At 49.3% G+C, this 23,807-nt stretch overlaps 2 protein-coding genes across 2 annotated transcripts; one reads left to right on the plus strand and one right to left on the minus strand.

Annotated features, from left to right (window-relative positions):
• The first annotated feature begins 8,439 nt into the window (after positions 1 to 8,439).
• Positions 8,440 to 10,975, plus strand: LOC148111993 (uncharacterized). The gene is made up of 3 exons (XM_087878847.1): positions 8,440 to 8,765; positions 9,046 to 9,222; positions 10,353 to 10,975. Exons 1-3 carry the CDS (start codon positions 8,737 to 8,739, stop codon positions 10,465 to 10,467), a joined length of 321 nt encoding a protein of 106 aa, XP_087734973.1. The 5' UTR covers positions 8,440 to 8,736; the 3' UTR covers positions 10,468 to 10,975.
• A 7,184-nt stretch (positions 10,976 to 18,159) lies between these two features.
• Positions 18,160 to 23,681, minus strand: LOC148111994 (vomeronasal type-2 receptor 116-like). The gene is made up of 2 exons (XM_087879205.1): positions 23,401 to 23,681; positions 18,160 to 22,382 (listed from the first exon to the last, which is right to left on the minus strand). Exon 2 carries the CDS (start codon positions 21,799 to 21,801, stop codon positions 21,472 to 21,474), a length of 330 nt encoding a protein of 109 aa, XP_087735331.1. The 5' UTR covers positions 21,802 to 22,382; positions 23,401 to 23,681; the 3' UTR covers positions 18,160 to 21,471.
• Positions 23,682 to 23,807: the final 126 nt, after the last annotated feature.

Here is a 23,807-nt window from a genome sequence, read left to right on the forward strand (position 1 = left end):
TCTCACTTCCCTCCAGAGAAACGCCCAACAATCTCGGAGTTCAAGAACTAGTTGAATTATCCAGGGATCCCTCCTGAGAGGGAGAATTATTACCCTCCAAGTTTCTGCTCTGCTGTTTGGCCGAATCCTCCCGGGAGACTTTGGGCAGAGACCCAGGGAGTTGTGGGCAGCTTCTCTCTTTTCCCCCTGGCCCCAAAGGCCCTGAATGGAAAACTTTTCCTGCCATAGAACTTGGCTTCAGGCAAAAAGTTTCACTGAACAATTTCAGACTCTGGATTTCTCTCCCGACTAAAGATCAGGGCTGCCTGGATCCCTTCCCATCAAAGGGGGCTGAGGTCAAAGGGAGCCCTCTTTCTGCCTGCCAGGGTTACCCCCCAAAAGATCCCCCTTTTCCATCTTCCCAGAAGAGAGTTCTGCTTTCTTCAAATGGGTGCAAGTTTCTTCTTGAGTCCCTTGTATTGTCCCCCTTCAACGCCCCCCCCTGCAAGCCCCTCTTTATCGTGTAGAAGGCTTGGGGGTCCTGGGCCCTCCAGATGTGGTGGGGTAAGAACTTTCTCCCTCTTCCATGGGGAGTTGGCTGGGAATGGTACCTTTGGGGCTCCTCCAGATGTGAAGAAGAGACGTCACTTTGCTGGGCTGGGTAGTTATCATTATTCTACTCTGAGATTTGTGATAGTTTGTGTGTGTGAGAGAGGGGGGAGGGGAAAGAGGAAGAGAAAGAAACACTAGAACGACCCCAGAACTCCACCCTCCAACAGATATCCTGGACCACAGAACCCATAATTCTCTCTTAATACCAGACTTCTCCCCCCCCCGGGAGAATCCACCGCTCCTTTCCCATGGGGAGGGGCACCTAGGCCATTTTAGCAGCGCCTGCCAAGAGTTCTTCCCCCCCCATGCCAAATGAGGGGACCCAGAAATGCCCCTTGTAGCTCCCCCCACAGCCCCCCCCAAAACCCTGGTGGCGCCCATCCGAACAGTTCAACGCAGGGAAAAGGAGGGCGCAGAGTGGAGCCAGATTGCCTTGTGAGTCCCCCCCCCTTGGAACCCCCCCCCCCAGTTTGAGGGAAGCCTCCGAGCCTCGCTCACAGAACGCCCGGGAAAAGCGGCCTCCGTGGCTTCAGAGAACAAACGGAGCATGCGCGAGAGAACGTTGCCCGCAGTCGCTCCTGGATGGAGGGGGAAGAATTCCACATGGGAGGATCTTTTGAAAGGAAGCTGGAACTCCTTTCTGCTCTAGGACTCAACACCTCTCTGGCCTTAACCCTTGCACTGCCCCTCAATCAGACCGGCGTAGATGAGGTGGCCTATGTACACGGACTACAGGCTGTCAATTGGCGTTGGGCCTTTCTCTCCTCTATGTCCCCTCATCCACTCCCCCCACCAATCAGATCTCAACCTTGCTTGGATGGCGGCACGAAGGACGCAAAGGCATGTATCTCACAAGCGGAGCTACCATGGCCAGCAGGGACCAGCAGGGGGCGCCCTCCGTAGGCAGTGAAGTCCTGGCAGCCTGCGAGCCTCAGAAGGGAACTGAACATGCGCGTCTGCCCTTTGCCTGTCTCTGCTTCTCTCGCTCCCCCACCTGATGGAAAGACATGGGAATCCCGTCCCCTCAGCCCTTTGCACCCAGACACCCCGCAGCCATCCCTCCAGGGCCAAGAGGCTGCAAGGGGGCCTGGCAGGAGGGAGGGGCCGGGAGGAGCATCCCCAGGAAGGGAGTCCCACCAGAGGGAAGGCTGCAGTAGGGGGGAGGGGGTCTTGCAAGGAGGGGGGTTTCCTATCTGTTCCCAGCCACAATCGCAGCCAACGCAGGAATTTCTTTCCTTTTAGGCTTCTTTTCCTCTCCATACCAGGAAAGTTTGGATGCTCTCTGGGAGCCCTAGGAAGGAATCCCTCCTGCCCTTCGGGGGTCTCCCCAGCATTGCCAAGTAAAAGGTGGGCAGCCACTGTTCCCCCCCACTACCCCCCCGGACAATCCAGGATTTCCCTGCAGGAAAGGAGCTGCTGGCAGTGTTGCTGGGGGTTCCATTCAGGGGGCTGGGAGGGGGCATTTTGGGACCCCTCCCGGAAGGGAGAGCAAGACAAACTTTCCCCTCCCTCTGTCTGTGTGTGTGTGTGTGTGTGTCTGTCTGGGGCACTTATGGATCTCCAACAGAACGTTGGGTGGGTCAATCCAAGACTCAGAGTGGAGTGAGGTTGGGGGATCCTCGTGGGAAGGAGTGGGATCTAAACCTCCATATCATTAAATCTGTCAATCAGTCTGCCTGCCTGACCCCTTATGGCCCCTTAGATGGACTGTGAGGTTGATGGGCTAATCCCATCCAAGACTCAGCCTGGCTGGATCCCCCTCCCCTCCGCAGGTGCGAGGCCAAAAGGGAGGGAGAAGGTTGGGAAGGGCCGATTCTGCCCAACTCCAAGGAAGGGAGCCCTGGGCAGACTCCCTCTCCACCCACTTAGGGGACCCACTTGGGACCCCAGAGAGGGATGCTTGCTTGGTCCTGAAGAGCCAGCCTGGAGGGACCAGAGATCCCAGGCACTTTGGACGCCCTTCTCAACCAGAGACCCTGGAAGAACCGCTGGTGCTGGCCCAAAGGGATGGAGGCAGATTCTGTGCCTGGAGCAGGTGGGCAGAGGCCCCAGAATGTGCTGCTGGCTGCCCTGAACCCTTTCAGATCAAGAGAAATGAGAAAAGTCCCCCTTTGCAAAGCCAAAGGAGAAAACAGCCTAGCCAGGACTGTGTTGGGGGGAATGCTGGTTATTTGGGGGGAAGAGGGGCAGCTGCATCCCATCGGATTGCACCCCCCAAATTAATCTTTAATCTGGAGGTGTTTTCCTAACAAGATCCAGATCAGTGGGATCGGTTGGAGAGAGGAAAGGATCTCGTGTGACAAGGGAAGCTTCTCCCTGTCTGGAGGGGTAAAGAGCTCCTGGAACAGGCCGAGGGAATTCCTGGTCTCCAGAAACTACTTTCCTCTTGGCAGGTCCAGGAGGTTCCATGTCAGCCCCATGGAAAAGGAGCTTTGCAGGGCAGCAGAGGTGGGGAAAAGCCCCCTTGTCCTTCTGGGCCTCAGGGAAAACCCTGGCCAAGCCTCAGGACAAAGAACCCGCAGGAAGGAACCACACAAGTTTTGGTCTACAACATCCCCACTTCAAGAGTTGTGTTACCCAGAGGGGCCCTGGGAAAACGGCGGCTGCCTCCACCATCCTGTGTGGCTGAAGCAGGAAGACCCCAGAAGCTCAGATGGGGCACCTGGGGGTCCCGGAGCAGCTCCGGCCATCCTGTCCCTGGAGACCAGAGCTGGATTTGGGACAGGGGAGGGGAGACCTTTCCGCAGCAGAAGGCTCCTTCCTCAGCCCGGAAGAGGAGGAGGAGCCGCAGGGGGAGGATTCCCAACAGGGGAGAAGAGCTGATCCGTTTTCCTGCGTCTTCCATGCCTCCCTGCTGGTCTTTTCTGGGACGGAGGCCGGAAAGAAAAAATCTCTCTTCCCCTTTGCTTTGCCCGGATCGTTTCCCTTCTCCCGGCTGGCTCAGAGCCTGCAAAATGGCAGCAGAGAGTTCAAATTCAGCCCTTCTCGGCTGCTGCCTTTGACTCCCCCTTTTCTTGGCTTCCAGGTGAAGAGGCTGTCAGGGAGGGGACCCCTCCCAGGTAAGAGGTAACCTGCACAGCCCCCCCCATCAGCCACACTGTGTGTGTGTGTGTGTGTGTGTGTGTGTGTGATCTCCCTGGGGATCTAACTCGGGGCTCATCCCAGGGGAGGAAGGGATCCGTCTGAAGGGAGCCAAATCCCAGGACTTCCCACCTGCCTCCATTCATCCTCTTCTGTCGCAATCACACTTTGGCCCTTTGTGTGCAATTGTGTGTCTTTGTGTCGAATGCCACTTCACCATTTGGGAAGGAGGCTTCCAAATAAGTCTATAGACGGTCCTCATCTAATGACCACAATGGAGCCCAGAATTTTATGTTGCTAAATAAGGCAGTTGTTAAGTGAGTTTTGCCCCATTTTACAACCTTTCTTGTCACAGTTGTTAAGTGAATCACCGCAGTTGTTAAGTTAGCAACACGGTCGTTAAGCGAATCTGGCTTCCCACTGACTTTGCTTGCCAGAAAGTCCCCAAAGGCCATCACCTGAGTCTGAGACACTACGACCGTCATAAATTTGAGACAGTTACCAAGCATCTGAGTTTTGATCCCGTGACCATGGGGATACTGCAATAATTGTAAGCGTGAAAAACGGTCATAAGTCCTTTTTTAGTGTCCTCGTAACTTTGAACCGTCACTAAATGGACCATTGTAAGTCGATGTCCCTTTGTTCTTTGTCCACCGCTGTTTCAGCAGAGACACAACTGTCCTCGCAGCTGCCTTCTGCCTCAGTCGGAGTCCCCGGATGCTCTCCAAGGGCAGCCCCACAGAGAGAGCTCTGCGGTAGTCTATCCTGGGGGCGAGCAGGGCGTGAGTGGCCGTGAAGGGAGCCAGGTGGCCGAGGAAAGGGAGCGACTGGGGCAAAACCCAAAACTCTGCCATGGCCCCTCCTAACTACGGCTGCCCCCTGATCCTCAGGCAGGAGTTGTGGCTCCAGAAGGGCCCCCAGATCAGGCCCTTGGGGGGGGGTCTGGGCTGGTGCCCCCCCATCCATCCTCAGAGGTGATAAATCCCAGAACCAAAAGGAGAAAACAACTGAGCTCCCCCCCCCCTTTCACTCCTGCCAGGTTCAGCTGAAGGTTTTGTCCCCCATCCAAAGTGCTGGGACCTTCAGGCACCTGGAGAAGGACCCTGGTCTCTCTTCCCGGGACCCCTTTGTCTTCCCAAAGAGAGGAAAGGAAAGTTGTGGTTGCTCCAAGAAGCAAAGTCTCCCCTTGTGGAGGGGCAGAAACAAGGACGAGGAGGGGGCTTTATAGAAGCAGGAGGGGCTCCTGGAGGAAAAGCTCCTTCAGGCCGCATTTCACTCCCCTCTGCAGGAGATGGAAAAAAGGTTTATGGTTTCTTAGAGATGACTTTTTCCTCTTTAGTCCGGTCTTTCCTGCCACTCCCTCATTCTCTGAGTCTAACGGAAGTGGGACCCATTTAGGAATAGAGACAAATCAGTTTCTCTTGTGACCGACAGGAAAGGCCCAGCAAGGAGGCCTTAAATTGTCTGGGATGGAGTCAGAAGGAAAACAACCCCAGGATCCTCCAATTATAAGCAGAGAAGAAAAATATATTGGTGGTGGTAAAAGAAGACACACAAAGTAGGTAGATGGATCTCTTGTTCTTCTATTTTAATGGGAGTTTCTTTATTTGTGTCTAGGAGTGGATGAGCCAAATCTTGCAAGGAACTGGACGTAACCCGGGAGGAGAGTCCCCTCCATCTCAATGAGGACCTCAAAAGGCCGGAGGAAAAGCAACCAGAGAGCCAAGAGGAGAAGCCATTTCAACCCTTGATGGGTGGAAAGAGTCTCAGGAAGAGGAGATCCCTCCCTTCCCATCAAAGGATCCACTCAGGAGGAAACCAGATCCATGCATGGAGTGTGGAAAGTGTTAAGTGTGGGTTGAGTGAAGAGTGAAGAGACAGGACTCTCAGCTAAGACAACAGCTCGTTTATTTGGTAGACTGGTAGAAGAAGTGAGTGAGTGAGTGTCCAGCAGCTCCCTCTTTTAAAGGGCTGTCTGACAGCTCAGCCACTGAGATCTCTTGAATTTCCCACCTGTAGTGTGAACCAATCTATTTAAACCGCCTGTCAGATCCCTAAGAGTGATACTGCCAATCAACTGGGAGAAGAGGGAGACTTGGATTCGATTTACTAGCATTGCCTGTGTTAACAGGTATTTTACAACCTATATCCTGGTGCCAAAGAGCCCTGAGATTCTCTTAACGTGGAGGAATGTTTATGATAGCCATGTGGGTTGTTTCACTTTAAAGGATAACGGTGGGAATGCATGTTTGTTCGGGTTCTCAGGAAAACTAGGAAAGAAAACATCTTCACACTTGTGTATTGGCTGCATTCTGACTTAAAGGGAGGGGTCTCTACTGCTTTAATCCTACTTGTCTTGCCTAAGGGTATTCAGATCTTTCTTTAACTGGGTTGCTATCACTTCTGCTTAATGAAAGGATCCTTTTGAACTCTCACATTTCAAGAGTCTTTACTTTCTTAAGTTGGAAGGAGAGGCAATCATTACAGATGGAGAAGAGGCTGAAGAAACCAAGCCAAAAAAAGGGGGGGAGGGTGTCAAATAAAGTTGATATTGTATATGATAACAGCAGCAAGATTATTGATAGGTAAATACTGGAAAAATGAAGCTTTGCCCACTATCGAGGAATGGACTATGAAGATGGCCAGTTTTGCAGAGATGGCGAAGATTTCAGCATATCTAAAAGACTGTTTACAAGAGACTTATGAATGGGAATGGAAAAAGTGGATAGATTATGTTCAGAACAAATACCAAACTAGGAAGTATCAAATAGCTTTCATTTGAAAATGATATATTAAGATAGAAATATGTTAATGTAATGAAGATAAAAAAGAAAATTATAAGGGGGAGGGAGGGGTTCAAGTTTTATATAAGTTTTATACAAAGGGTTTTTTTTTTTTTACTTGATATGAGTATACTGTATGGAAGTCCGGGGGGAGGGGAGGGTTAGGGAGGGTTAGGGAAGTGGGGAAGGTTGGGGTGGGTTGAGGGCGGGGGGAAAGGGGTGAAAATGTAATTGTAAAACTTTTGCAATAAAAAAAATAATAAAAAAAATTAAAAAAAAGAAGATCGCATACAACAAGGACTTCCAACCAGGCTCCTCCTTGTCAGTTTCCTTCCTGAGTCATTCCCTGTGCTGGAGTTTCCTTTCCTCCCTTTGCATTCCTCACACTTTCCTTCTTTCCTTTTTCTTTCACTTACTCCTGTATTAACGGACCTGTCTAATTTCCTGAATGGTCTGGATTTCCAAAGCTTCTCTCTTTTCATCTTATTTTCTGGAAGTTGCTGGAATGCAAAGATGGGATGGAATAAAAACCGTAACAACTTCAGATTATTTTCCTTTCTCCATCCAAACTTGAGTTCATCACCTGAATGCTAACTTTTGTTTAAAGTAGTGATTAAAACAGTTTTAATGGCCCCTGCCCAGCCCAGTTCCATATTTTTATAACTGCTGATTGATACACAATTCCTGGTCCTTAGAAATAGAATAGAATTAGAATAGGATAGAATAGAGTAGAAACAGGAATGGAATGGAATGGAATGGAATGGAATGGAATAGAATAGAATAGAATAGACTAGAATAGAATAGAATAGAATAGAATAGAATAGAATAGAATAGAATAGAATAGAATAGAATAAGAAATATTCTAGAAAGAAAAAAATTCTTTTTTTATTCCACAGACTTTGCCTGAGACCTCCCAGGATCTCTATCTGGGCTTGCAACCCCTTCCTCCTGGGAGGCCCAGAGCTGCCCAAGGGGCACCCCTGGCCTCTCCCCACAGCTGGGCCAAAGATTGTGACATCGTAGCCCGTGTCGTAGAAGGTCTCCTGGGCTGCTCTGGGTCACCCAAGGGGTTGAGTGCTGAAGGAAAGAGCATTTCCTCTCTGACAATGGCAGCCAATTTCCTACAACGGATGAGAATGAAGAGGAAATTCGCAAATAGAGGTAGGATGAAATTAAAAAGAGACTTATTATAACACTTGACTTTAGCAGTTAGAATAGTCATTACTCAACCCTGTAATGAAAAGGAAGGGAAAGTCTACAAATAGAGGTAGAATACAATTAAAAAACAACACTATCTCCTTAACTTGAGCAGGAAGGGTGAAGAGTTTAGATGCCAGAAGTATCAGCTGGCTCCTAATATTGGGGAATAAAGAACCCAGATCAAACTGTGGCTGAAAAAATGAATGTCTTTAATCACAGTCAATAAGTTTGTGTTTTTAAAGAAGTCTATTTTTTTCCCCAGTGGTACCAGAAGAGACACTGGATTTGGGCTTATGGAGGCACACGGAGGTATGTACTATATAGTTCCAACCCAACTATAGGACCGAGGGTGCCTCTGTAAAATGGGCTTGGGGGTCTCCCTCGTGTCCAGGCCCAACGTCCTCATGATCTCCAAGGCTTCTCAGCAGAAGGCTTCAGGTGCCAGCCAGCTGCCCCCCATCCAACAAGGGCCTCCTCCTCAGCGGTCCATCATCCCCCGCCCCCCTCAGGTAAGCAGTCTAAATCTTCTGGGGAATGGTCTAAGTGTCCGTTACTAAGGATGGCAAATTTTCACATTATCCTTTTATTATGTGAACGAATCAGGCTGAGACAGTGGTGAAATCCAAATTTTTTTACTACCAGTTCTGTGGGCGTGGCGTGGCTCGGTGGGCGTGGCTCGGTGGGCGTGGCAGGGGAAGGATACTGCAAAATCCCCAATCCCTCCTCACTCCAGGGGAAGGATACTGCAAAATCCCCATTTCCTCCTTACTCCTGGGGCCAGCTAGAGGTGATATTTGCTGGTTCTCCGAACTGGTCAAAATTTCCGCTAGTGGTTCTCCAGAACCTGTTAGATTTCACCCCTGGGCTGAGAGATCAATTCTCTCACATAGCAAATAACCTTGTGAAAACCCCATTTTTCTTTAACCAGGAGAGGTTATACCTGAGAAATTGTTCATGTCATAATAAGATGTGAGGGTTGGGATAGCGGAGGGTGAGTGAGCTGATTTATAAGTATATTCCACACCTGTTATTTATTTTAACTTTTCCAGGCTCCTACAACATCCGGGGGGGGGGGGAACCGATGAGGAGTGCGAGGGAGAAGAATGCCACGTAAGTCTACATTGCATCTCAAAAATATAAAATATAAAATTCTGGATCAGTGTGATCTGCTTCCACAGGTTGCAGAGTTATCTGTGCAGGGCTGAAAGGCAGGAGAACAGGGGCCAAATCTAAACATCTTCCCTACGGGTTCTGTGGGCGTGGCTTATTTTGTGGGCGTGTTTTCTGGGTCAGCGGCTGCTTCTTTCCCCTGCTGCTCTTGCTGGGAATGGGAAAGAGTCTTTCGCAGCACCGCGAAATTTAGCTTTGGGTCCGACTTCACTCCCAACAGGAAAGCTCTGCTGCCTGCAGTGTTTTCTGGACTGGGAGGACCCAAAGCGGCAACTCCTTGCTGTGCGCTTTCCCGGGGCCCTGAGGGCTGCCCTCCCGGAGCACCACTGCCACCGCTCTGGAGCTCTCCTTCCGCCACCGCTGCCGTGGGTGGAGCTCACCATCAGGATCAGGATCGGTAAGTCCTTGCTTTGCTCCCTGGGAAGGGCTTCATCATGGAGGGCGGTGTGCCCAGACCAGGCGCTTTCTCTCGGGCCTCCCACCTCGCATGTCTCGGGTGGGTCTCTCTTTCCTAGCCTTTGAAGAAGGAAGGAGGGAGGGAAGGGAGGGGAGAGAGAGAGAGAGATAAGAAAGAGAGAGAGAGACAAGAAAGAAAGAGAAAGAAAAAAAAGAGAGAAAGAAAGAAAGAAAGAAAGAAAGAAAGAAAGAAAGAAAGAAAGAGAAAGAGACAAAGAAAGAATAGGAAAGAAAGAAAGAAAAAGAGAGAAAGAAAGAGGAAGGAAGGGAGAGAGAGAGAGAAGAGGAAGGAAGGACCACAAACCTTGGCACTAGAAGTGGCTTCAGAAGATGCATTGAAACAGGACAGCAATCTAAGACTGGAAGGGACCTTAGAGGCCATCTAGTCCAACCCCCTGCTCCAGCAGGAAACTTTATATCGTCTGGATTATTTGGGTGCCTCTAACAGAGAGGAAAAGTGCCAAAAAGGAGAAGGAGTTTACTAGGACAAGGCTGCCATGCAGAGGAAGGCAGAGATAGTCCTTGACTTATGACCACAATTGAGCCCAAAAATTTGGTTGCTAAACAAGAGCGTTGTTAAGTGAGTTTCACCCCATTTTACTCCCTCCATGACATCACCTGGCTCTAACAGTCAGGCTAGGGAAGAAGATCTGAAGGCGTCTGTAATGTATCTTCCTTCCTGAGAAGGAGGCTAAGTGACTGCAGCTCTTGTGTGGGGTGTGTAGACTTTCTTTGCTAAATACTGAAGTAAAAACTTAAGTAATCCAACTCTTATAAACAACTCTTATCAACACATTAAACCTTAATATTTAAGTCACTAATCCAATCCCTTAAGACTACCCTGGAGGTGTATCTAAAGTCCCTCAAACTGTACCCATTGGCCATTTTTACGGAGCCTTTCTAAAAGACCCAATAAATGGTGAAAGGATTGTTGGTAGAAATAGCAACACTGAATTTATACACCGAGACAAACATAAAGGTATTTTTAATATTTTTCAATGGAAGAAAATGTTCGATGAGTCAAGTAAAAAACTGAAGGGTCTAATTTCTCTCTGGTTTTCCTATTTACAGCAGCAGAAAGCACAAGTCGTTCTCCCTGACTGAGGAGCTCCTGCGTCAAAACGCCCAGCTTTCGGAGAAGAACGCAGAACTCTGCAGGGAGGTGGAGGAGAAACTGCGGAGGTGAGAAACCCTGACTTTCTCTTCCAGGATTTCCTCTTCAATTCTCCTTAGCTCCCTACCCTGGACACACATTACACAACGTTCTGCGTTGAATTACGCTGCCTGGATGGGTAGGAGACATCAAGAATCTCTTGACAGGGACTTTTCCTGGCCAAATCCTCTGAATTTAGGAGGTCCCTGCTTTGATCTCCTCCTCTGCTGCTCACTGACCTCAGTTCTCGGCTCCCCCTCGGCTCTCCCCAGTTCAGTCTTCTCCCCCTTCTGTCCCCATTAGAAAGTTTGGAAATTCTTTTGAATTGGTTGGTGCCTTTTCTGGTATGAAAGCCAAAAAAGGGGGAAAAAAAGGTTTTAAGATCTGAAGATTCCTTTGTGGTACTTATAGATTATGTAATGCTAAATACTGAAAGTAAACATTCATTCATTTGCACTTAAATAATGTTGTGAAGACTGAAGAAGCGAATCAAATCCCTTCAGAATATGGTGGCGATGTAGACAGGATCTACCGATTTGTCAGTTTTTCTGAGCATTTCTGAAGTGCCTAATAAATCATTGAAATCCTTCCTGCTTTGGTTCCTGTGAGAAGAACTTGGCACTGTAGCTGTGGCAACAGAAATGGCAAAACTCAAGTATTTATTTATTTATTTATTTATTTATTTATTTATTTATTTATTTATTTATTTATTTATTTATTTATTTATTTCTTTCTTTCTTTCTTTCTTTATTTATTTATTTATTAAATTTATATACCGCCCTATTCCTGAGGGACTCAAGGCGGTGAACAGCGAACGATAAAAAATACATGTAATACAAATGTTAATTAAACAAAAACCAATTAAAATATACTAAACACTCTGGTCCTAGATAATTCAAGACATCCCAGTTTAAAATAAAATCAAAAAGCAATATAAAGGGAAAGTTAGGCCAGGCCGGCCTGCTGAAACAGGAATGTTTTGAGGGCATGGCGGAAAGTGCGCAGATCCGGAATCTTCTGTATCTCTGGGGGGAGCTCGTTCCAGATGGTGGGTGCCCCCACAGAAAAGGCTCTCCCCCTGGGGGCCGCCAGTCGACACTGTTTGGCTGACAGCACCCTGAGAAGCCCCTCTCTATGGGAGCGTACTGGGCGGTGAGAGGCTATTGGTGGCAGAAGGTGGTCTCGTAAGTACCCCGGTCCTAAGCCATGGAGCACTCTAAAGGTGGTAACTAAGACCTTGAAGCGCGCCCGGAAGACCACAGGGAGCCAGTGCAGCTCGCGCAGGAGGGGAGCCACATGGGAGCGCCATGCTGCTCCCATAACTATCCGCGCGGCCGCATTCTGGACCAGCTGGAGCCTCCGGGTGCTCCTCAAGGGGAGCCCCATGTAGAGAGCATTACAGTAGTCCAGGCGTGAAGTGACGAGGGCATGAGTGACCGTATTTAACGAGTCCCAATCCAGAAAGGAACGCAACTGGCGAATCAGGTGAACCTGATAAAAAGACCTCCCGGCCACAGCCGTCAAGTGTTCTTTTAAAGACAGCCGTGAGTCCAAGAGGACGCCTAAGTTGCGAACCCTCTCCGTGGGGGCCAACGACTCATCCCCAATAGTCAGTGATGGCACCAACTGACTATATCGGGACGTCGGAAACCACAGCCACTCGGTCTTGGATGGGTTGAGCCTGAGTCTGTTCCTCCCCATCCAGATCCGTACAGCCTCCAGGCACTGGGACATCACTTTAAGGGCATCATTGGGGTGGTCCGGGGTGGAGATGTATAGCTGAGTATCATCTGCATACTGATGATACTTCACCCCAAAACCACGGATGATCTCACCCAGCGACTTTTTTTTTTAATTAAAAAGTAAGGCTGGGTAAAACAAAGGAAGTGCCAGGCATTTTAGTTAGTTTTCATTTTAAAAGGGTTTGATGATTCAAGGGAAGACCTGAGGGGGCTCATTTCCCTCTTGTCTTCCTATTTTACAGAATCCAGATGTTGGAACTCCAAAACCTCCATCTCCACTGCAGGGTTCTGAAGGAAGCTGGGAAGAGCCAGGAGCTCCTCAGGGAGAACCAAGAGTTGCGGGAACAACTGGACAGGTAAGAAATACCGTGTTTCCCAGAAAATACGACCTACCCCGAAAATAAGTCCTAGCCTGATTTTTTGGGTTGGGCCTAATATAAGTGAAGGGGAGGGCATGGCCAGCACAGGAGGCACCCCTTCCCTTCCCCGGTCACTTCATGGAGGCTCGGCCCCTTAATTGCAGCCCGTGAATCAGCTGAGCCAGCGAGGGCTGGGCAACTCGGCCCAGATCTCTGGAGCACCTCCCCAGCTGCCTGCCTGCCAGGGCCCCCTTCGCCAGCAGTCGCGCTGCCCTGCATGAGCTCCATGGCGGCCCTGCAGCAAAATGGAAGAGGGAGAGGGAGATCATCCCTTCTTCCTTTGCACCCCAAAACCCCGTCTTCCCTGGCCACCAAGTCCCCTGCATGCCCCCCTCTCACTGGAGCAGGACGTGCAATCCAATACCGGTATTACCCATGGAGCCTCCCAAGTGCAACGCTCTGCTGTCGCTTCGGAGCAAACCTCCTCCTCCCCCCCCACATTTTCCTACCAATTGTTCTTTCCTTGGGACCACAGGACGTCCCCAAAATGTTCCATCCGAAGGCTTCAGCTTTTGGGAGAGGCCTCTGTGCTGCGATCCCAAATAAAGGACAGTGTGTGTGTGTATGAGAGAGAGAGAGAGAGATTCAACCTCGGAGAGTTATCCAGGGCTGGCAGCAATGTGCTCTCTCTCTCCCTCTCTGTCACACGCACACACACACACACAAACACACACAAACACACACACACACACAAACAGAGGTCCCTCAGCCCCCCCCCACTCCCACCCCCAAGGCAGCCTCATCCCTTCACTAACCTGCTTTCCAGCTCCGTTCTCCGCTGCGCATGCAGGGAACGGACAGAAGTCTCGGACTCCAGTAAAAGAAATAGTTGAGACCTTCAAACTTTGCGAGATTTTTTTTTTCTTTTTGTATGAAAAGTTGGAAGGTCTCAATTATGGTGGGTTTTTTTACCAGAGTCCCACAGACTTCTTGCCCCACATGCTCAGCCGAGAACGGAGCTGGAAAGCAGGTTAGTGAAGGGATGTCGCTGCCATGGGGGGATGGGGGGGTGAGAGACCAGTGTGTGTGTGTGTGTGTGTGTGTGTGTGTGTGAGAGAGAGAGAGAGAGAGAGAGAGAGAGAGAGAGAGAACATCACCACCAGCCCTCCAAGGTTGGATCGGATCTCTCTCTCTCCCTCTCTCCTTCTCTCTTGCAGTGGCGGAGCTTCAGTGGCTGGCCGGTGGGGCGCTTCTCACTCACCCTGCCTGGGGCATGCCGCAGCCGAGATGTGCCCAGCAGTAGCTGGGTCAGTAGGCAGGGTGAGTGAGAAGCTCCAGGGCCTGATGCTGGGTGGCTGGGAGGCTTTCAGCTCATCTGGCAGTCCTGCAGTGACTGGTAAGGTGGGGTTAAGGGAGGGGCTTCCCCTGGTAAGGGTGGGGCTCGCATGACTCCCCTGGCACACTGGGTGGCAAGTCAAGGGAAGGGAGGGGAAGAGTCTCTTTTCTTTCTCAAATGGGTAAAAGGCCCCCATTCCTCCATTCCAGCTATGGGGAGAGAGTGTCAGCAAAGTTCTGCCATGTGCTGGTCACTCAGGAGTGCCAACATCACTTCTGAAGAAGCCCACTTGGCTGGTGACCTCTCTGTGGAGACCTTCTCTGTCTTTCTCCAAACGCCTGTTCTGAAGCTCTGATTCTTGGATGGCCATTCTGACCTGGTTGACTCCTTCTCTGTTGTCCTCCAGAGTTTTCTGCTGGTCTTCCATTGTGGCCTGGTAAACAGAGGTCTGCTGCTGATGCCGATTGTTGAGTTGCTTCTTCTCATTTCCCCTCACATTCTGAAGAGGGGTGACTTTCTGCCTCAGTTGGATGGAGTGGCTTTTCTCCACAAAGTGGAACCTTGGTCCATCTCAGCCAGTTCATGCTGCAGACTCTAGAGGTGCTTCTTAAGTTCTTAAGAAGGTTCCAGACCTCTTTGAGGAGTTTCTCAGAGGTTCTAAGGCAGCCTTCTCAAGTCTGAGGAAGGCCACTTGGCTAGTAACCTCAGACATTTCTTTCTGGAGTTCTTCAGTGTGTTTCACCAAAGATTTCTTTTCTAGCTCTAACTGGTGGATCATCGTGTTGGCATGGTCCAACCTTCCTTTGTTCTCCAGCAGAGTTTTCTGCAGGTCTTCTGTTGTGGTCTGAAGTTGATCCAATATCTGCTTGAGACAACTGTGCTGCTCTTCCATCCGTTGTTTGTCTTTCTTGAATTCCTGGATCTGAAAGTCAAAGGAATCTCTCAGCTGGTTAATCTGGAGATGGAGGCCATCACTGCTCGCTGAGAGATTCCCCAAGGATCTTCCCTCAAGGACCTTTTCTTCCCTGATGCTGACCTGTTTGAAAAATGGAGAGACACGGTCACTTCCTCTCTCAGTTCAGGGGACATTTTGCTAACCGGCCTTAAGTCCACAGATGCCTTCAAGGGTCCCAGTTTGAGAAACACTGAGACAATCCATCACAACTGGTCTCCCTTCAAACTGCCCAGACTTCCCATTTGATTCTGTCTCCAATTTGAGGCATCTCATCTATCAAAACCCTCCAAAGGAGTCAGAATCAGCGATCGATCAATTCGGCCATCTCTGGCACTGCTAGGGGGCTTCTGATCACAGGGAAAGGGGGAGGTGACCATTCGGATTAGGAAAGAGCCCCCCCTCCAAGTACTTACAGTCCCATCCAAGGCACGAAAGCCTGGAGGGTCACCTTGGGCCAGTCCCTCCCTCTTAGCCGTAGCCTACCTCACAAGGTTGTTGTGAGGGCAAAGGCGTCTTCAGTACGTTCATGCCTTCAGCTATTTAGAGAAACAATAAAGGTGGATAAAAACCTGAGTAATAAAAAATGAAAATATATAAATAATTCAATCACCAGGCTGAGTCTGTTTGGGAAATAACTACATCTGGCCAACGGAATCCCTTTTTAGGTTAATTTCCCCAGGTCAGTTTCCAGCTTTGGGGTCTCAATGCCTCTCCAACTGGGACATCCCGAAGCCAATTTTTTCCCGAGTTGATATCGCTGCCCGCCAGCCGCCCGGCCCCAGCCCCTTTCCCGAGACAAGGACCTTCGACATGGTGGATGAGGAGTTTGGTGACAGGTATGGAGGCTGCAGACACGGCAGGTATCAGCACGTCTGTCGTGTTTGGTTGAACCCCATTTCACTCATCTCTCCCCCCCTTAATTCTGCCTTAAAGGGGAGGGTCTCTCCCTCCTGAGGAGCCCAGGCGAGGGAGGCCCTGCGATGCCCCCAGTGCTGCCATCCAATCCAGCCACTTTCCAGGGATGCTGAGCAGAGCCTCCATGATGTGGTCCAGACTCCCCAAGGATGCTGGTGGTTGCCATGGTGAGCTCCAGCCAATGAGATTAAAAGGAGCCTCTGATGTCACAAGACAAGGCCCTGATTGGCCTGGATCTGAGATTTGAAAAATGACCACCACCCAGCTGCCTTCACCTGGGGGCGGGGCTTATCCACAGATGGGCCGATTCTTAAAGGGCTCTTACAAGGAAGCCCTGAATCGCATCAACCAGAGCTCGTCCATCTGAACGGACAGCTGTCAGTTGTCTGGAGAGCTGGGAAGCCACAGGTTGTTCCCCTTGTTTGGGGGTGCAGTCCAAATTGAAACGTTGTCCCTTGTATCTGGAATCCGGCATTAGAGAGCCAGGGAATCCAGGCTTTCCTCTCCAGGCCCGGCTGAAGAGGAGTTGGAAGAGAAATGGGAGGAAGGATCAGGGATCATTCAGCTGAAGAAGAGATGGTGAGAAGGTGGCTGAAGAAACGCAGGGATTCAATTTCACACCGTCCCTAATCGAGGACCCCGTAGTCGTCTTCTGCTTACAACCAGGAGAGTCCCAGGTTCTGATGGCCCTGAAAAAAGGGATCTATGACGGGTCCTCGTACTTATGACTGAAAGCAGCATCCCCATGGTCACACGCTCCTGACAACGGGCACGGAAATACGACAAGCAACATCAAAGGTCGAAACTGAACTTGCTTAATGACCACCTGATTCACAAAAAAGATGTGCTTAATAACCATGGCAGGAACATTGCAAAACTGAGAGCAACTCACTTAACGACCACCCAGTTTAGCAATATTGGTCATAAGTCAAGGACTATCTTAAGAATGCAGTAGTGGACTGATCTGGAAAAGCTGAAGCAGGCTTGGATTTAAACAGGGTTGGGAGACCACCAGGAGATGCCAGGGTTCGGTTGAGAAGGGAGTCGGAAGCTTTTTCTCCCTTTTCCCTCCCCTGTTTTCCCTCCCATTTTCTCCTGCATTTCTGCATTTTATATTATCAACTGAGAAAAAAATAGAAAAGCAGAGAGAGAGAAAAAGGCAGAGGCCGACCTCTCCTGCTCTCAAGAAAACCGCCTGGACGCAGCCGTCCAATTCATGGGGCTGATCCCATCACACCAAGGGCAGGGGGGCTTTCATTCCTCTGGGACCCGCAGAGTGACCAGACGATGTCGGAAATACTCACTTAATGACAATGACTATTGCAAGGACCCACCTCCAGAACCCGAGGGGTGGGGGGGGGCTCTCTGTGTCCAGGAGTTTCTCTCCTTTGCTCTCGGATGGGGCTGCTCTACCCCAGAAAGACCCGGGGGGGGGGATTGTGGTTCTGCTGGAACATGAGGCAGCAGTGGGGACGAGCAGGGCCTTTGCCCAAAATCCACCCTGCCTTAACATTGCTAGGAAGCAAGAGATCCTGAGTTCAAGTCCTGCCTTAGGCCTGAAAGCCTGTTTGCTGACCTCGGGAAAGACCCTCTCTTTCAGACAAGCCCACCTCACAGGGTTATTGTTGTGGGAAAAAAAGGAAGAGGAAGAGTTGGACATGTTCACCTCCTTTAGTTATTTGTAAAAATAATAAAACACTGGTGGAAAATCTAACAAATATAAAAACCAGCTTTCCTGCTTCTGTTTGCATGGAATCTGTCACAGCCTTGTGCAGATACAGGAATTTCTCTTCTCACAAGGAGGAAGAGTTTTTTTTATCATCCCTTCCAATTTCACTCACTCCCTTTTTGTCAGCCTTTGGGGGCATTGGACCCCCTCCCAGCCCTGGGACACAGCAGGTTTCCCTGTTTCTTTGGGAAAGATTCCTTCCCCAATCAGAGTCCACCTGAGCCCCATCATCCACTTCCCTCCCTGCCTGGGATCAGCTGAATTCCTCCATTCAGACAACAGAAAAAAGGGAGTTTGCACAAAATCTCAGGGTCAGCCTCCATTCTTCCACACAGAGGGTCCCACTCACTCTGCAAAGCCAAATTCTCCCTGCCTTCCTGGATGCCTCCGGCCATCGCTTGGCTGAGCTCACAGCAGGGCCAGGGAGGCTGAGAATTGGGACGGAAGGGACCACAAACCTTTCCAGCCACAAGAGACTCTTAGACACACAGACTGTGGTCTCACACAAACTCCTAAACGGTGCCTTTATGTGGCAGTGGGAAGGGTTATGGGATCAATCTCACAACACTCACCCTATAGGGCTGCCCCATCTGTTGTCCCTGGTGGCAGATGGAAGATTGTGAATCCCACTCCTGACACCAGTTTCTGTGGAATCAAACACAGGACCTAAAAAACCCAATAATCCAGGCTCACTGCAGTTGTTATTTATTCAGTGTCCATTGGAGGAATTTCCCTCCAGAAAATAGTGGGAGGAAATCTTACAGAAAAAAAGATGCACTCAGATTTATACATTCCAGGAAAGGAGGAGAAAAGGACAATCATACATATGCATATTTCATTTAATAGATGATGTAAGCATGAATACTCAGAATTAGGGAGACTCAAGTTATCTCCCGACCCTTGTATTGTTGCTACCCTCAAGAAAGAGTTATTGTGTAAACAAAAACAAACGTCTCAGTTGCGTTGCCACAGCAGTTTGGGTGAAATGTACTGAGAAATGAGGCCATCAACGTTGCTCCATACATTCCTTCTCTATTTCTGTCTTGCTAACATGCTCCCATTTCTCCAAGAAATTTGTTTCCTCACAAACTTCCAAACACCCTTTATTTATTTCAAGAAAAATAGTTGGCCCACTCATGTATGCAGAGCAGCTTGGACCATTTTCTATGTTTGAACTGTGAAAAACGTTAAAAGTTGAAATTCCTCAGTCTCACATTTCCACATTTCTTCTGGCTGAAAGTTGCTCCTTTGTGAAGAATTCAAAAATTCCCAAATTTGAAACATATACACAGTGGTGGGATTCAATTTTTTTAACAACCGGATCTGTGGGCGTGGCTTAGTTGGGGCTGTGGCTTGGTGGTCATGTGACTGGGTGGATGTGGCTAGCTGGTCATGTGACTGGGTGGGTGTGGCTAGCTGGACATGTGACTGGGTGGGCGTGGCTATGTGTATAGGGACTACTCAGAGGGCTGAAAAAAGTCATTTCTGACCGGTCCTCACACTTTTGACTGGTTCTCGCACTTATGACCATCCTCACATTTATGCCCGTTGAGGCATTCTTAACAACTGTGTCAGTCATTTCACCACTACTTCTCTTCACCACGGTGACAAGATAGGGTGCAAAATGTAAAATGTGAGGACAGTCGTAAGTCCAAGGACTGGTCAAAAGTGCAAGGACCGGTCAAAAATAACTTTGCCTTTCTCTGCATGGCAGCCTTGTCCTAGTAAACTCCTTCTCCTTTCTGACAATTTTTCTCTCTGTTAGAGGCACCAAAATAATCCAGGAAGGTTTCCTGCTGGAGCAGGGGGCTGGACTAGATGGCCTCTAAGGTCCCTTCCAGCCCTAGATTGCTATCCTGTTTCAACGTATCTTCTGAAGCCACATCTAGTGCCAGGGTTTGTGGTCCTTCCTTCCTTTTCTCTCTCTTTCTCTCCCTCTTCCCCCTTCCTTCCTCTTTCTTTCTCTTCTTTCTTTTTCTCTTTCTCTCTCACCCTTCCTCTTTCTTTGTCTCTTTTTCTTAATCTCTCTTTTCTCTCTCTCTCTCTCCCTTTCTTTCTTTTTTCTTTCTTTTCTTTCTTTCTTTCCTTCTTTTTCTCTTTCTCTCTCTTTGTCTCTTTCTTTTCTTTCTCTCTCCCTCTTTCCTTCTTTCTCTTTCTTTCTTTGTCTCTTCCTTTGTCTCTTTTTCTATTTTTCTCTCTCTCCCTCCCTCCCTTTCCTCCTGAAATGCCAGCAAAACCCACCACTTTGCTCCTAAGGTGGTCTAGGGCAGGGGTCTCCAACCTTGGCAACATTTAGTCTTTGGACTTCAACTCCCAGAGTTCCTCAGCCAGCAAATCTGGCTCCCTCTCTCTCATGTTGCTTCTCGGCCTGAGCAACAAAGCCCCCCCCCCCGCTCCCCGCCGGACCTTTGGTCTCCTCAGCCTGTCAGTAGAAGGAAGGACAGGCAGGAGGGCGCTGGGGGGAGGGGGGGCTGTCCGGCCAGGTCAAGTGCAGGACCAGGTATTAAAGGAGGAACCATCTGTGCTTGGAAGAGGATCCCACCCCACCCCGCTTCCCTTTTACCTTTCTTTAACGTGTCCCGCTTCCCGCCCCAAACCTTGGGAGACGGCGTCCTCCGCGCCACAAACCCCTTGAGGTGGCTGCAGGAGGGGGAAAAGAAAAGAAAAGCCTTGGCCTCTGAAGCCTCTTGAAGGCTTTGAAGGGGTGTGTGTGTTTGGTGGCGCTGAAGTGAGCCACGCAATCGGCCCCTTGCCTTCCGCTGCCTCTTCCTTCTCTCTGCCAACAGAAGTCGGAGGGGGAAAGGCAGTTGCTTTGCTGAGTGTTTCTCCGCGTTTCCAGTGAGGGCGGCTGACTTGGGATGAAATGCAGAGAAACGCTTGGCGAAGCAACTGCCTTTTCCTCTCTGACTTCTGTTAGCAGAGAGAAGGAAGAGGCAGAGGTGGAGGCGGCAGCGGAAGGCAAGGGGCCGATCGCAGCTGGTGTGGTTATCCAGCGGGCTCCCTTCACGTGGCTTCCTTCAGTGCTGCCAAACACACACACACGTTCGAAGCCTTCAAGAGGCCAAGGTTTGTTTTTTTCTTTTCCCCCTTGAGGGCCTTGCTGCATGGAGGACGCCGTCTCCCAAGGTTTGGGAGAGAAGCGGGGCGCATTAAAGAAAGGTAAAATGGAAGCGGGTTGGGGTGGGTGGCAAGGTGGCCATGGGGACCCCAGGAAGGCAGCGTGGAAGGCAGGCAAGCATGGCAGGACTTCGGGGAAGGAAGGAAGCTGCTAGCTCTCTTCCCCACAGCCAGGTGGCCCTGACACAGTTGCCTGCCTTCCCGGCAGTCCCCGTGGCCAGGTCTGCTTGCCTGCCTTCGCAAGCTGGTCTTGGGGATGCTAGGAAGGCCGCGTGGAAGGCAGGGAAGCATGGCAGGGTTACGGGCTGCGGGGAAGGGAGTAGGGGAGGCAGGCTGGGGTGGTGGGGGCAGCTAGGTAGGCCATGACTCGCAGGTTTACCTGGCAGGCACAGTACTTCAGTATTTCAGCAAGGACTCACACAGTATAAGTGAGGAGTGACTGGGTGGAGGGGGGCGGGGCGAGCGAGCATACCGGTTTGGGGGCATGGCCAGCCAGCAATTACTAACGGTTCTCCGAACCAGCCCAAATTACTGCTACCAGTCCTTGTGAACCAGGGAGAACCAGTAGCAACCCACCACTACTGCAAGGCCAATAAATTACAAAAAAAACCACGAACCATTTGTTAAATCTAATAAAATGAAATGAAATTACTGGCTCGCCCGCCCCTCGCTCTGCCCCCACTATTTATTGGCAAGAGGCGGGGCGAGCCAGCAATTTAACAAACGGTTTGGCCAAACCGCCTAGAACCGGCAGAATCCCACCATTGCATATATGTTTGATTTTCTTTGACTCCTGCATATTATCTAAATGGAAAGAATATCTCTTTTCAAATAAAAGAAACTTTTAACAATTCTTCAATATCACATTTGTGATATACTGTAACTCAGGTTTTCACATTTGTTCTGCCTGTGAGCTGCTCCTTTGTGTTGAGGTCTGGCCTCAGAAGGATAATGTAGCACTTGGGGATGAAGATGCAGCCCAGCAGACCAGCACTGGAGGCCAGGATGGAGAAGACCTGCACAGCCACCATGTATTTCCCTTTGGTGCTCAGGTAGGTGGGCACAAAAGTCACCCAGACACTGCAGAAGACCAGCATGCTGAAGGTGATCAGCTTGGCTTCGTTGAAGGCCCCAGGCAGGTTCCTGGCCAGGAAAGCCACCGTGAAGCAGATGGCAGCCAGGAAGCCCATGTAGCTGAGGGTGACGTAGAACATGACAACGGCCCCTTCGTTGCATTGCAGGATGATCTCTCCAGGCTGGGAGTGGAGGTCAGAGTCAGGGAAGGGGGGAGAAACTCCCAGCCAGATGGAGCAGATGATAATTTGGACAGCAGAAGAAGAAAGGATGATGGAGTTGGCCAAGCTCTTCCCCAACCATCTCTTCACTCGGTTTCCTGGTTTTGTGGCCAGGAAAGCCAGCACCACCGTGATGGTTTTGGCCAAGAGAGAAGAAACGGCAACTGAGAAGATGATGCTGAAAACTGTTTGTCGGAGAAGGCAGGTGGCTTTCCTTGGTTGACCAATGAAGAGAAGAGGAGACAAGAAGCAAAGCAGGAGGGAGACCAGGAGGATATAGGAGAGGTCCCGGTTGTTGGCTTTGACAAGGGGAGTTTCTCTGTATTTAATGAAGATGATTAAAACAAGATCTGTGGTTAGGAAAAAGAGTAGGGCAAAAGAGACCAGGATGATGCCCAGAAGTTCTTCATAAGACAGGAAAGTTATAGCTTTGAAGATACATTGGACTCTGGCCTCATTTGGATATTTATCATCCGGGCACTTGGTGCATTTTTGTGTATCTGAGAAAGACAAAAAGCAACATTTCTTTAATATTCTGTTTTTTTCTCTTCCAATAGAAACCTTCTTTGGAAAACAGCTGATACCACAGACATTTTCCAAGAAGAATTTCTTTACATTAGAAAGAGCATAAGAAGGATATTTTTTTTTCTTTAAAAATGTAGCTAGGTATATGAAGTTGAGGGAAGTCCTAGGATATTAATTATTTCCTGTGTAATGAGTAGAATCTTCATAGGAACCTACATTATTAGAGGTTAATAATGAATCATATAATCTTTTTAGGCAAACATCCTGAGTCCTGCCACATGGCAGTTAATATCCTGGACTTGGAGGATTCCTACAGTATCTTGTAACATCTGGAAGCAACCTGGAATTAAGGAGAAACTTCCTATCAGTGAGAACAATTAGCCAGTGGATCAGCTGGCCTCCAGAAGTTGTGGGTGCTTCAACATTGGAGGTTTTTAAGAAGAGACTGGACAGTCACTTGTCTGAAATGGTCTAGGGTCTCCTGCTTGAACAGGGGGCTGGACTAGAAGACCTCCAAGGTTCCTTCCAGCTCTTTTCTGATTGATTGATCTATATGATTGGAAGATTATTTGTGTAATGAGTTCCCCCCATAACTATCCACAGCACCAGATTATGGCCCAGTGACACCTTCTCAGTGATCCTCAAGGGAGACCAATAAAAAATACATTGCAAGGTCTTTCAGAAGGTGGACCTGACCAATTCATCTAGTTTCAAAGATCTCAGATGTTCCTAGAAAGGTGAACTTAGCAGCACATATCCAAACTAAAAAGCAGAAGAGATATTTCCTCTGCTGTTAGTAAAGCTTGCCCAGTCTGCCACCCCCTCCTCCCATCTCTCTCCAAGTCTTTTTGATTTACTTCTGTTTAGATAAGAAATTGTGCAGGTTAAAAATAAAAAACCCATGTGAGCTGCGATCTATCCTTTAACTTGCACTTTCATGAACTGGATGGATCCAGTTCCACAAAGCCTCCCATTTTCCTCAGTGTGACCCACCTTCCTGAGTGGAGAAGGTCCCCTCCGGACAAGGAACGCAGTCGTAGCAGCAAACTGGCTCTCCTTCTCGAGCCCTCTTGACAAATCCAGGATGGCAACTTTCCACACATTTGGACTGAGGCAGGGACTGAACAGAAAAACAAAGAATCCCAAAGAAAATATGTTAGGATTTCCATCCATGGAAAATGGGGGAAAATAAACATTAGACAAGTAGATTCTGGGCTTCATGAAGGTAAATATGAAATCTTTGACTCCTTCCAAACAGGTTTTGGAGATGAGACTCTGGCAGGTTCTTTTGTTAGTTCCTCCCTTTTGCTTCTGGCATTTAACACCGCAATATAGGACTTTTCTATTTAATGTAGTCTAGAGGGATGGAATTGAAAAAAGATTTAAATATGATGATATAT

Source organism: Pantherophis guttatus, chromosome 15, assembly GCF_059756535.1.
Source record: "Pantherophis guttatus breed Tessera chromosome 15, ASM5975653v1, whole genome shotgun sequence".
Classification (NCBI taxonomy): domain Eukaryota; kingdom Metazoa; phylum Chordata; class Lepidosauria; order Squamata; family Colubridae; genus Pantherophis; species Pantherophis guttatus.